Source organism: Sardina pilchardus, chromosome 3, assembly GCF_963854185.1.
Source record: "Sardina pilchardus chromosome 3, fSarPil1.1, whole genome shotgun sequence".
Classification (NCBI taxonomy): Eukaryota; Metazoa; Chordata; class Actinopteri; order Clupeiformes; family Clupeidae; genus Sardina; species Sardina pilchardus.
Window position 1 is genome coordinate 21,536,055 of NC_084996.1, and position 13,084 is coordinate 21,549,138.

At 39.7% G+C, this 13,084-nt stretch overlaps 1 protein-coding gene across 1 annotated transcript in view; it reads right to left on the reverse strand.

Annotated features, from left to right (window-relative positions):
• Positions 1-4,455: 4,455 nt before the first annotated feature.
• LOC134077060 (integrin alpha-X-like) overlaps positions 4,456-13,084 on the reverse strand; it is a 47,441-nt gene continuing 38,812 nt past the window's right edge. Inside the window, exons 25-30 of the mRNA XM_062532445.1 lie at positions 10,491-10,589; positions 10,122-10,208; positions 9,681-9,791; positions 8,915-9,028; positions 8,443-8,553; positions 4,456-6,937 (exon numbers count right to left, since the gene is read on the reverse strand). Coding sequence (XP_062388429.1) covers positions 6,863-6,937; positions 8,443-8,553; positions 8,915-9,028; positions 9,681-9,791; positions 10,122-10,208; positions 10,491-10,589 — 597 coding nt within the window. The 3' untranslated portion in view covers positions 4,456-6,862. The remainder of the gene's footprint in view (positions 6,938-8,442; positions 8,554-8,914; positions 9,029-9,680; positions 9,792-10,121; positions 10,209-10,490; positions 10,590-13,084) is intronic.

The following is a 13,084-nucleotide window of genomic DNA, read 5'->3' on the forward strand; positions in this document are numbered from 1 at the left end:
CAAGGGTTTCAAAAATGTAATTTGAAAAATTAGTTTAGAGAGTAGAGTTTCTAAAAAAAGGTGTATTAGCAGTGGTAAAAAACTGTAATGGTTGCATCTCACAAATTGGATGTGTGCATCCCCTGGTGGTATTAGTGTAAATTACACAATACAATGTGGTGAAAATTACACAATACAATGTGGAATACGTGGCATATATATGGCATAAGTCTTTTTTGGGGAAAAAAAGAAGCAAAAATTGAATGATTATAAGCAAAAAAAAAAAAAAAAAAAACAGCAAGTAAGTGCAAATACCAAAATGTGGATTATCAACAATATTTCATAATGGAGTATCAATCCAATATTGCAAATATGTGTTATTTTATGATATTAATACCATACACTATGACAAAAAAAATACTCTTTAACATAATTCATGCCTTGAGTGATAACAGGGTATTTCTTCATCGGCACAAAAAACTAAACTTGCTAGACGCCATGTATGAAAGCACCTCTGGAGAAAATCACCATGAATTCAATTATCTCACACTGTTTTTAAGGCATCTCATGCCAATGTAGTGTCTCCCAGTCTGTTTAGTCATATCAAATGTCATTTCTAATAGGCAAATGCATGTGATGAAAAAGTGTATTCCATCAGCCTTGCATCTCACATGTTTGTCATGTTTTGATTGGCAGCCGAAATAAGGTATACCTTAACTGCCACGCAACCACAGCTATGACCCCAGGCCCCACTTTTACACGTTCCTGCCTAGTTGCCCTTTAATGTAGAAAGGGACAGCAGGGAAAGGAGTCCAAAGCGAGTGTGTGTGTGTGTCTGCTTCAACAAGAGCGCAAGAGGCAGTAGGAAATGCTTCAACATTGTGTTGCTGCACAATAAAGCCACTCTCACCACCACACCCATCATACTCAAGGGCAGCAAGGGACCGAGGGGATACCCAAATGTACAGTAGCCAATAAATAGCTTCACTGCAAAGTGATCTTCTCTGTCCAACTCTGTGTTACATGCAAGGATGATCATGCAGCAGATCTAACTTGAACATTAGTTATTGTAATTATTTGTGAACGCATTTTGGGTGCGCACCAGAGAGAGAGAGAGAGAGAGAGAGAGAGAGAGAGAGAGAGAGAGAGAGAGAGAGAGAGAGAGAGAGAGAGAGAGAGAGAGAGAGAGAGAGGCTGGCAGATTCTAGTGGCTTGTCATTGTTGATATCTCATTTTTAACATAAGAAACGTGTGCACATTGCTTAGTTTCTTTTCAAGCTTTAGCAAGTAGCCATATAATAAGCAGGATTAGAACGCAGGTCATTATTGGAAATATAACCTTCAGGGTGAAAGGGCTGGCTCGCATAGTTCACATAGTTTATCTTGTGTTATCAATATGGCACAAACAAGGCTTGAGCTTATGGATTACCCTTATCTTACAAGAACTAGTGAAAGGGCTTTATGAGAACCGTTTAGACTAAGTGACCTTAAATTCACATTGATTTTGCAAAATTTGTTCTGCTATGTTGCCACGTTGCCAGTTATTATGGTGTTTATATGGTTTGGTTTCTTTTGCACAAAACACTGTCCTGCGGCTTATACACAATGCGGCTTATATGCGGGAAATTACTGTAAACAGCACGTCGTTTTCAGCATTTCTTATATATAACTTTGGTGAGTCCTTAATATTTATAACTTTTTGTGTAGCAACTGTAAGGGTGGAGTGCACTTCTCTAAATAGTACAGATGGAATCACCCTGGGAAAGACTGCATCATCAGCAGACACCACACACACACACACACACACACACACACACAGTCACACAGTAAGCGTAGGGTAGGCCAAGTAAGGGATAATGAATAGAACGCCGGTCATTATCGGAAAATAAGTACCGACAGGGCGAACAGGACCCCGACGCGAAGCGTGTTCTGGACCGACGGATAAAAAGATCTCAAAACATGATTTAGGTTATCTGGTTCGTATTCTTCCATAATTGTTGACATTTTCTTCTCCACTAACCAGTCCTTTAGTACATTGATTGCCCATGCAGTGCTCTTTTTTGTTTGCAGTTCGTGTCTGTCCACCTCTATTTTGCTGACCTCTTCCTCCATCAAAACTTTATGCCTTTCGTCTTTTCGTCTGCAGGCCGAGAACATCCCCTTTTTCTTTTCTTGGGTTTCGCTGTCTCATCTTTCTCTGTCTCCTCTGTCAAAAACTGGGCTTTCCACCAGCGCTCAGAAGTTTCGTACTGGCCATAAATATTGAAAGTAATGGGAAGTTGTCCATATTTCCGCAAGGTGTCGCTGAAGTAACGGCACTTTTCAGTTACAATTACCCAACGGACTTCTTGCGGATTGATATGAAAGACGTGAATTAGAAGCACAAAACCCGTTGCCATTGACAGCGGTCATTATATACTTTCACCGGTGATTATACATATTAATCACCGTAGAACGTTGGGGAGGCCCATTCAAAGTGAATGGGAGCTCTCTCAACATTCTAGAGAGCCATATAATAATATTTGCTAATTTATGAACATGCCAAAGGGCACAATTAGGCATAAATGGGTTGAATAATGAGCACAACCTTTTGAGAAACACATTTAGAGGAGGTGACAGTGGCTTGCTTTAAATAACAGGTAGTAATGAATCATTTGAAGGAGGTTCACCAAAGGGTGTGCTTTTACGTAAAGGAATTGAATTATTGAGAACTTCCTCTGGCTGTCAGCTGACACGTCACTGTTTGCAAAAATAATTTTGCAAATGTATTATGGGATGGTGGCAGGTTCCTCTTTCCTTTCCTCTTTTCAAAAGTGGTCAATGAATGTATTAGACTCCATTACGAACATTGTTTTCAGTTGCTGCGTTTACATGAGAGCTTTAATTCTGAATAAAATGAAGTTAATTCTGAATAAAACTTAATTCCGCTTTAAAAAAGACCATGTAAACACTTATTCCGCATGGAAATGATTATTTCGGAATTAACTAATTCCTCGATCATTGGAAAATCTTCCAAGTATTTAAGATTTTAAGAAACAAGAACCACAAAAGTAGTATGTTTTTTGACTCTGGCCCAGAGGAGAGAGTGTCCAGACAAGAGGATTCCCCTCCCTGCTAAACAATCTCTGTCCTCTGAAACTCAGGGCAACTTTTTATTGAAAGAAGAGTGGGCTTGTCCTTATTCGTCCTGACTCCCATATCCTGTTTTTGTAGGTACATCGGTTTTCTTTTGACGTAAATAAGAACAATGTTGGCAAGAACATTCTTTGCATCAGCAGTGCACGTATACATGAATACTTGGCAAGATAACTGTGACACACCTAAATGTACTTAACAATGATAATAACATGATAATTTCTTTAACAATCATGTAAACCTTTCTTCCGCTTAAAGTTTATTCCGTTTGTTTGGCGCATGCTCGTATGAGGAAGAAGAAGAAGCGCATGTTCGTTTCATTGCAAATTTGGCTCCACCAGTCCTTGCGTCGGACTTTCATCCACTGCTCTTTGTGTTTGGGAGTGGGCTGAGGTAGAATAGCCGAAGAAGTCGTTTGTCTTCTTCCTCCCATCTCTTCTCCTCAGCTGGCATACGTGAAGCTTGATAATAGTCTCGAGCTGCTGCTTAAATAGTAGGCCTATTATCAGAATGACTGCATTTTTACAACTACATTTTTGACGTTGCCTGTGTTGCAGCAACACAGGAAACGTCAAAAATGCAGTTGGAAAAATGCTTAAATTATTTACAGCAAAGCTAGACCCACCTAGATTTTTAGAAAAAGTTCAGAAAAAGTAGGATGTGACGGTAGGAATCTCTGATCAATGTGATTGGCTGGACTAATGAGTTCAAAGACAGCAGCGCCAGTTGCAATGCAAGTCATGAGTCTGGATTGTTCCAGGCTTTCTGGTTCGTATGTAAGCTTATGATATAGGCAAAACAACCCAAGTGCTATGAACCAGAGTCGACAAGAACAGAGTACTATTAGAAGCAGAGATAAATGTAGGCCTGTTGCCGCTCATTTTAAACCAGCACATCTACGAAAAATAGGTCTGATCGCAAAAAGCAGAATACACATCTACAACAAGGGGAAGTCTCTCCAAATGGAAAATCTAAAACACAAGCGGTCTAGATGCGAGTGTCTGTTTTATCATTTCATCACAGAAGTAGTCAAATGTAAAGTTGGTGCTATTCTAGATTAGTATGCAACCGCTCTTCTAAGATGATTTGGTGTGTATCGTATCGTGGTGAGAAGTCATGGTTTGAAACAGTATATATTGCCAAATCTGAAGGCCATTTTGTATGCAGTTTTGAAGGTGATGCAGAACACACAATTTTGCGTAATTAGTCTCACTAAATAAAGGACTGATTTATATACTGTATGTGATTGCCTGTTTTCTCTACAAAATTAGGTTTGCAGAACTTAGTGGGGCTTTCAGAGGGTGGTTCTTACTCAAAGAAACTTGAACTCGGTAATTAATTTAGATAGCAGTTTCTGGCATTTAATGAGATTATAGCACTCTAAAATTACAAAAGTAAATTATTTTTGCAAAAGGTGTATACAAGAGAAATCACAAAACCATTGACATACATGAGAGTACTGTGCATCCAGAAGACACATACATGGAAGTACATGGGCCTCAATGTAAACACATTTAGGTCTACAATCATGTACTGAAGGGGCCAATTGCTCTGTCAGTTAGCATTGCGCTAGCTGTGCTACACTTTAAAACCGTCCTTAAAACGGAGGTTTTGGAGTTTAACACGGAGCTGCGTACGAAGTTGAACGTGATTGCTGTGTAACAAATGAGACAGGATCAGCTGGTTCCTAGCTAAACTGGGGTTAAACTGCCTGGAAGCCGGAAAGTACGCTGTTTCGAGTTTTACCCCAGCAGATGCAGTCATAATTTAACAGTCTTACCGCATTTCAGGATCTTGACGGGATACTTTATATGACTCTTGTGGCTAAATGCGCTATAATTGCCAGAAAACGTTAGAAATCTAGACGCCCCTAGCAGCAGCAAATGTAATTTGGCTGGCGGGGCAGTCTAGGCACGATCAATAGAGCTTAGAAGCAGAGAGCTGGAAAATCAAGGGCACTACACCCGCATTCCACTCGTTTTCCATGGCTCCGTGCGCATTCCAGCCTTTACGAAACGATAAGACTACGTATTTTGTATGCCTAAACATGTTCTAATAAGTCCAAACTAGCCAACAGTGTGTGGGTGTGTTGGTTTATGAAGAGTAAGCTGTCACCTATCTACCCTGCAAACTATGGTTTAGTCTACCGTAAAACCATGTCCCTTTCGAGATTAGACTAACACGCACTAAATGCGCCCTCCAGTGGGTGATTTGAATTTCCTTGAAGACACAGCAATTGAGATCAAGGTAAAACGCAGCAGCAGGTTAAACCATAGGTGCATATGACACAGCAATGGAGCTTAAGTCGTCACGTGACTTCTTGCGTCACCACAGAGTTTAAAACCGTGTTAAACTCCAAACTAGTGACAGAGCTATTGCCCCAATAAGTTCACCATCCAAAATAGCAGTAGTTACAAATTCACACATTGTGCTGCCTGCCACACAAACACTTATTTAGTTATTATTATGTATTTCATGCTCATCCTTTTCACTGTCGGTGGTACACCCTTCAGAAGCACAAAAGCATTTGTATATTTTAATGAAAAGAGTACCTGTACACTGCTACGTCAGATTACCAGGTGTTGGTGGGTTGTAGGAACATGGGAAATGTATGCAAAAATCCTTTACAGGAAAGCTACACGAGTGGGGTATACTACGAATCTCGATTAGTGGGTTAGCAAGGTATGTTGCGCTCAAAGCCAGGGTATGCTGTCATACGAAAGTGGATTTGTTTTAGCGTCGCTGTACTGTATCACCATGGTATCTTATGCTCGCAACCAAACCTGGTCGGGAGCAGGTTATGTGCTAAGTTATAGCTCAAATCGTGAAAAACTACCGCCCTCTGACCAATTCTAACCAATCCATTATCTTGAAAAACGAAGTTATCTCACGTGTGCTAAACTGTCATACTTCGAACAGGTTCAGCCCCGCCTCTGCAAACATTTTGAATCTCGAAGGCGCTTTTAACTATGTTGCGCGTGCAAATATGTCACTACTATGGACGTGCATACCATGCAATATTTGATGACCATCGATTTTTTGATGTTATGGGTTACACTAAAAAAAACCACCCTAGATTTCTCTGCCGCTCATAAATGTGGAAGTAATCGTTGGTTAACCTAGGCTGTCTTGTGCGTCTCCACGTTTCCGATTGGTCTAAGTCACCCCAACCACGAGAACGCGCACAGATCTGAGCTGAAAGCCTAGTTTGATAAATTCATCCTTGAGTGAGTTTCGTAGTACCACTCAACTCTGATTGCGACTTTCGTATTTAGCAATCCAGGTTATCCAAAGAAAACCTGGTTATGTTCAACGAGATTCGTAGTATACCCCGCAGGTGTGTCACTGAAGCGTTCACTAATTATTCATGAGCGCCTCTTACAAAAAGTCGATTAAGCATGATTTTTTTCTTCCATACATACTGTACATATTTTGCACAAACATTTTTAAACAGTGTTTCACAAACATATACGCATGCCACAGGGCCTGAGTTCAGCGGCGATATACAGTAGGTCACAGGAATCTGTGACAAGACAGAGACTCTGAAATGGGCAAGGCCTCTCTGGTGAAGTGACATTGGATAAACCAATCTCATGCAACCAGTGCTCAATTCTGATCCAGCGATCTTTTATTAATTAGTTTCAGCCTGACTCTGCCCACTTTATGCGTCTGACGTCTGGCCACAATGAGCATGTACTGTCAGCAACTTACGCTGTCAAACTCGTACACACAGAGAGAGAAGGAGCTGTTATTCTCCTGCTGGTGCCTCCTCTCCTTGGGCTTCCTCTAGTTTCTGCTGATACTGACTCTTGAAGAAGCCCGACTGCAATTAAAGACAAAGGATAGTGATTGTAAGAAATGCAGACAAGAAGATGGACAGTTTGTTTATGAATGTACAGTACGTGTTTGTTTGGTTAGTTTGACTCTCTGAGCTAGTAGGCCTATACCATATTAGCGCTGGAAATATCGCTAATTTCTCTATTTTCCAACATAAAAGTGCACGTAATTGTGAAAAACAATACAAATGTTTTTTTTTATGTGACTAAAGCCTACCTTACACTGACAGACTTTGACTTTGGAATTTCATTTGGAAAAGATTATTGAAAGATTGTAGTCTTTTGAGTAAAGCTTCAATGAGGGGCATTAGTGCCGTGCGTATCAGATTTGATACATGCATTTCTGAGACCCATTGCATCACCATGAGATATAAACTTTGCATAAAACCCAGTTGTATACAGTACAATCTGTTACTTGTCTTTTGCCTCCTGTTGGATACCTTTTGCATTATAACAATTCTGACAAGTGGTTTGTTACAATTCAAAATGGTGGAATCTCATTAGCACCCTGATGGTTATGCAAAGGTCAAGGATATTGGTAATTTGATGATTTTATGGTGAGATTTACTTTTACATATGTATCAATATTTTAAAATGAAATATTGCTTTGTTCAAAAAACAAAGTTTTTTTTAAAAAAAAAATTAAAATGTAGTTTGGTGTAAAATCGAGCAGAAAATGTTAGTATCAAATTTGATACAGCAGGTAATTCCCTCAGTGGTCATGGGGGCTTTTTTTTTTTTTTTTTTTGGATATTATATGAGTATTATGTCTTCCATAGTCTACAATACAGTGTTTAATGAAAATTAAAAAAAAAAAAATCCATGCTATGGCTAATTTACAGAGGTATAAAAGAAAGTTCTCTACTGAAAATGTTCTGAAATTCCTTGATGGCAATTTGAGTGACATACAGGGCCATGTAGAGACAGATGATGAAGTGTAAAATAGAAATAGGACTCCAAATACAGAGCATGACGAGAAAAGTTCTACTAGAAGTAACGCTTCTGCCTGGTTATCTCATTGCAAATTGAAAGAAATGGATGTAAAAAGGCAGCTGTTTGAAGAAAGAAAGATTTGGATGTTATGGATGACCAAAAATCTTACAGATGTGCAAGTTCTTGTTATTGAACAACGTGTGTGTAATGCCCAATGTATCAAATATGATACAAACAAAAAAACGTATTTGCAAATATTTTTTACATTTTTTTTTTACATTTTGGTTAAGGGCCTAATAAAGACTCCAGATTCTAAAAAATAGAATTTTCTGACCATTATTTATTGGGTCAGGCATTATAGGGTTAAAAAACTACAATCTTTCATGAATCTTTCCAAACTCTTGTCAAAGTCTGTCAGTGTAAGGTAGGCTTTAAAGGCACACATTCATTTTCCCTCTTTTGTTCATTTGCACTTCTTGAATTTCCCCTTGGGGATCAATATTGTATCTATCTATGTATCTATCTATCTAAAATTATATGTGTAGTGCTGACTGGTTACCTTGGCGAGGCCAGCAGTCATGAGAGCCAATAGGATAAGGCCTCCCACCACTCCACCAATGATCTCCTTAGTTAGGTCTGGCTCATCATAGACCTCCACTAGAGTCTCAATCTGCAAGGCACATGCACAACTTTACAACAACATGGCACAGTAATGCAGACCTATGAACGCCCCTTTCTGCCACGTGTTAAAAAAGAAAAAAAAGTAAGAACAAATTCATAGATACTTTTTAGAAAGTTAGAACTTTGAGACATTAAGTCAAATATTTTAAATAGAAAGTTAAAAGAATAAAAAAAAAGTCAAATTATTTTGAGATGCTGTGTAAATATTTATGTCAAAGTGTTCATACGAAGAATGTTGAGATTCTAAGTCAAAATGTAATTTTTTTTAGTTAAATTTGTATTGCTTTACGTGTATATAATTTTTAACTTTAAATGCAAATTTTGAAAATGTTGTCATATTCTCTAGTTACCTTGGAGACTGGTGCCTGGTGAGAAGAGTCTGTGGAGAAGAAGATGTACTTGCCGTCATCATACTCCAGTGTGGCCGAGCTGACCAAGTGAAACAGAGCAGAACGCAGTCCAGTCTGAGAGTAATAGAGAGATAAGATAGAGGTATATTAATCACAAAAAACTTTGACTAAATGTACAAAAAAAAACAGTTCCCCAAAACAAATGTATCACATATTGGATATTCAGAAGCATTAATACATTGCCATATACTATATGTCACCATTTCTTACTACTGTCTGACTAAGACTTCCACTGTATTTATTAACCCTAATGCAGTGGTTCTCAAACTTTTCACAATGAGTACCACGTTAGAGAATAACTGACTCCCTCAGTACCACCGTGACCAGCATCAAAATACAGTGGTGTAGGCCAATTTAAATATATTTTACATTGTACATACAGTTTGTTTTTCAAGAAAGATAAAAACTAGTTTAAATGTAACGATTTTTCATGACATATATTTTTTTATATCATTTGAAGTGATTATTTTGTCTTTATGAAATAAAACATCTTGGAGACTCCCTGAGTACCACAACAGAGAGTCCGCGTACCACCAGTGGTACCCGTGCCACAGTTTGAGAACCACTGCCCTAATGCTTGCCCCACACCATCTAATGCTGTTCTGGAAATACTCCAGGTGCAGAGCCTTTGAAGATAATACTGTAGCTTATTGTTTAGCGACAGGTTACTTTTAACTATTTTCAAGTTGTCCAACAAATCCAGCACCTGCTCAATCCACTCCGAGCTCACGTTCCCTGAGATTCTGTAGTGGTTTTGGTCGTCTCTCATCATGTAGGAGTTACACCTGAACTCCAGACACACGGCAATGGAGCAGTTCTGAGGGAGAGACGAGGGGAGCAGGGAGAGAGGAAGACCAGGATTATAATAGTGCTGTGGTGAGTCCATACACTTCATTCAAAACGTCCTTAACTGCCAGCATTACCACAGATGTATATAGGAATATGACGGCGCATTGGGAATGTGGTTCCCTTTAAGTGCTGGCGGTCAAATTCCTACATTGTTTCTAATGGAGTTCTATCTCCAACAATAGAGTAACAATAGAGAGTTGTGATTGGTGACAGTAAAACACATAAACATGGTTCTGGTGTACATTTGTCTTTAGACCTTGAGGTCGTGTGAGATGCTAATCAATGTTTTGCTAATCACCACATCAGGCTCCTTGTTGTCCTTGAAGAAATGTTTCAGGTCTTTGATGTTTGGACTCCTCTCAAGCCCTTTAGAGCATCCCTGGATCTAATGGTGATGGGAAGACATAATGTATTAGACTATACTATTAAACATATACATTCACAAATCTAGCAGGGCATGATAGGGAATTACAGGAAATACAACACAATACTGTGAAATACACAATAATTATTATGACCACCGCTAGGATAGGTAGCGTAGCGATCATATAGGGATTATGCCAAAGCTGAGACACCAGCCAAAGCTACTTCTCACAGTATACGTTAAGAAGTATGCCAGTATGCATTGTAATATTATTCTAGAGTTGGTATAAACTAATGCACATACTTGCAAACTGCCCACATTGGTCCAGATATCTTTGTCTTGGAGTCTTATTGGAACATGAATAACAACAGTCAGATTGAGTCCTCTGATTTTATTAGTCACCTGAAAGGAGGAGAGTGTGAGTGAGACAATCAGAGAGAGAGAGAGAGGAGAGAGAGGGGGGGGGGGGGGGGGGTTACCAAGGTTTCAGCGTGCAGCCTTTATCAAATTCTACACTATTTTTGTAGAATAGAATGAGGAAAAAAACATTTGGGAAACACTGCTCTAACAGGGCTGCCACACACTAACACAGTTAATGGAGTATTTTATAATGGATCTACAGATGGTACGGGTTGAGAATGCTCCTTTCTTTCCCGCACATCGGGACTCCCGAAGCATCGGGACTTTAATTAAAACTGCAACCGCAAGGGGGCAACATAAGACCGCCTTAATAAAATGAAGGTTCGGCTCATACCGGAAAACACGGAAAAACCCGAAGACACCGCGCTGGTGACAAGCGGAGAAAAGAGACATCACGCTCGGCATGTCAGATTGCAGTTTCAGAGTTTTCGAATGTTTTACAGCGTACCTCACAGCTGGCTCTCTCACTCGACGTAGCCTATAACTCAGTCAGTCCAGCAGAGATGCCAGAGCAACGTTTTGGTCAATGGAGAGGGAGAGAAATGCTCCGCATATCCGTCTCATTTAATCCGTCTCATTTAATCATTAAAATGAAGGTGATGACTGGCGAAATTATAATCAAACGACGTTTCAAGAAACCATTGTTGAAATTAATGAAAATGGTTTTAGAAGCCTTCAATTCAACCTGAAAGACTCGATATAGGCAACCTTATTAATTCATTAATTCATTACGGTTACAAGACCGCATTTCCGTGAATAGGCTATTATTGTCAAGGCGAAGACGAAAGAGATGGACAAGATGGACATTTAGGCTACATTTATGCTAGGAATACTTAGAAATGTGTAGGCCTATAGGCTATTTTAAAACGGAGGCATGTTCATTTTAACCGGCGACGCTGGGTAGCTTACCCAGCACTTTATCACAGATTTTGTCCCCACCACTTTTGACAACTGAAAATAAAATGTATTTAACAGAAATATCTTTAATAGGCCTACATGCCTCACTTTACTTATAACCGTAGGCTACATGCATGGAGAAGATCGCCTATTTTGTAACATTGTAACAATGGATGGTCAGATATGCGATAGGGCAGTGAGGGTGATTCATTAACCATCGACTAGTAGGCCTAGCTCCGCAAAAGAAGTTTCTAGCAACTTAGAATATATGGATCTCGTTATGCATGTTCATGTTGATTCAGAGATAGACATAGACTACCGTGGGCTACTGTGCGTCAATATAACAGCATTTTATCATGTGGTGAATTAATGACTAACGTCAGTTTAACATGTCAGAACTTTTGATCGGCGTTTCAAGTGCATGCCGCGAATAAATGAACTCGACTGACTGAATCCTTTATATTTCTTGGCTAAGTGCGAAAAGATTGACACTCGAACTGTGGCGTAACTGGTTGAGGCATCTTAATCATACGTCAGCGACCGGGGTTCAAAACGTACTCTACGAACCTCCGGAACCCAATAAGACAAGAGGCATTATTTTATTAAAAAGTTTTGCGATTTTTTTATGATTGTGATGTCTGCTGAAAAGAAAAGTTAATATGTGAATTCGTGGTTCAGCGCACACACACACACACACACACACACACACACACACACACACACACACACACACACACACACACACACACACACACATTTTTACATTTACATAATAGGGCTCGGGCACACGCCTTGCATTCTAGGAATATCGCCGCCATTTGGTAGCGCACTGAACGTAATATCCATTCATTCAGATGCACAAGACAAGAAGCAGAAATATAGTAGCGATTTATTCTTTTCCTCTTGCGATCGTGGGTTGCACTGTTACACCCCACTACACAGCAACATACTACCAAGAAGGCAAAAACTAAGCAACAGGAACACACTAAAAGGCGGGAGTAAATCCATAGTAATCCATGGTAAACTAAGGAGTGAAGCTGCCAATGTGGCTGTGCCCGCGAAGTTTTGATGTCATGATCCCGAGCCCTAGTGTCAGGAAGTGTCTGTCGAGAGAGAGGGGGAAGGGAGGCAATGGTCCTCAATGCCGCATATAGGTAGGCTATAATGTCTAGTGAACTGGTTAGACAAGTGTGGGGGAGGGGGAATGATCGCACAAGACAATTGCTCTTCATGAAATGGGTAGTCTCACAGACGTTTGTCGATGTTTAAACGTAGCCTACTACATCACTTGCGAAATCGGACGTGGCACATAGAATTATTAGGCTACTGGATTTAATATAGCATAGACTTTGTTCATCCTATATTAGCCTATATTAAAATGTAATGTGCTGCGGGGAAGCATTGGGGAAGTCAGTTTAAGTTGTCCTGTAACAATTTGCCTCTTATTATAATCAAGAGTATGCAGCCACTACGCACATAATAGTCTAGGTTACGGGCGGATGCGAGCAACCCCATGCAAAAGAAGGCCTTAAGTTAACGGACTGAAGGCCTGTTTACATGTCAAACATGCATTAAATCTA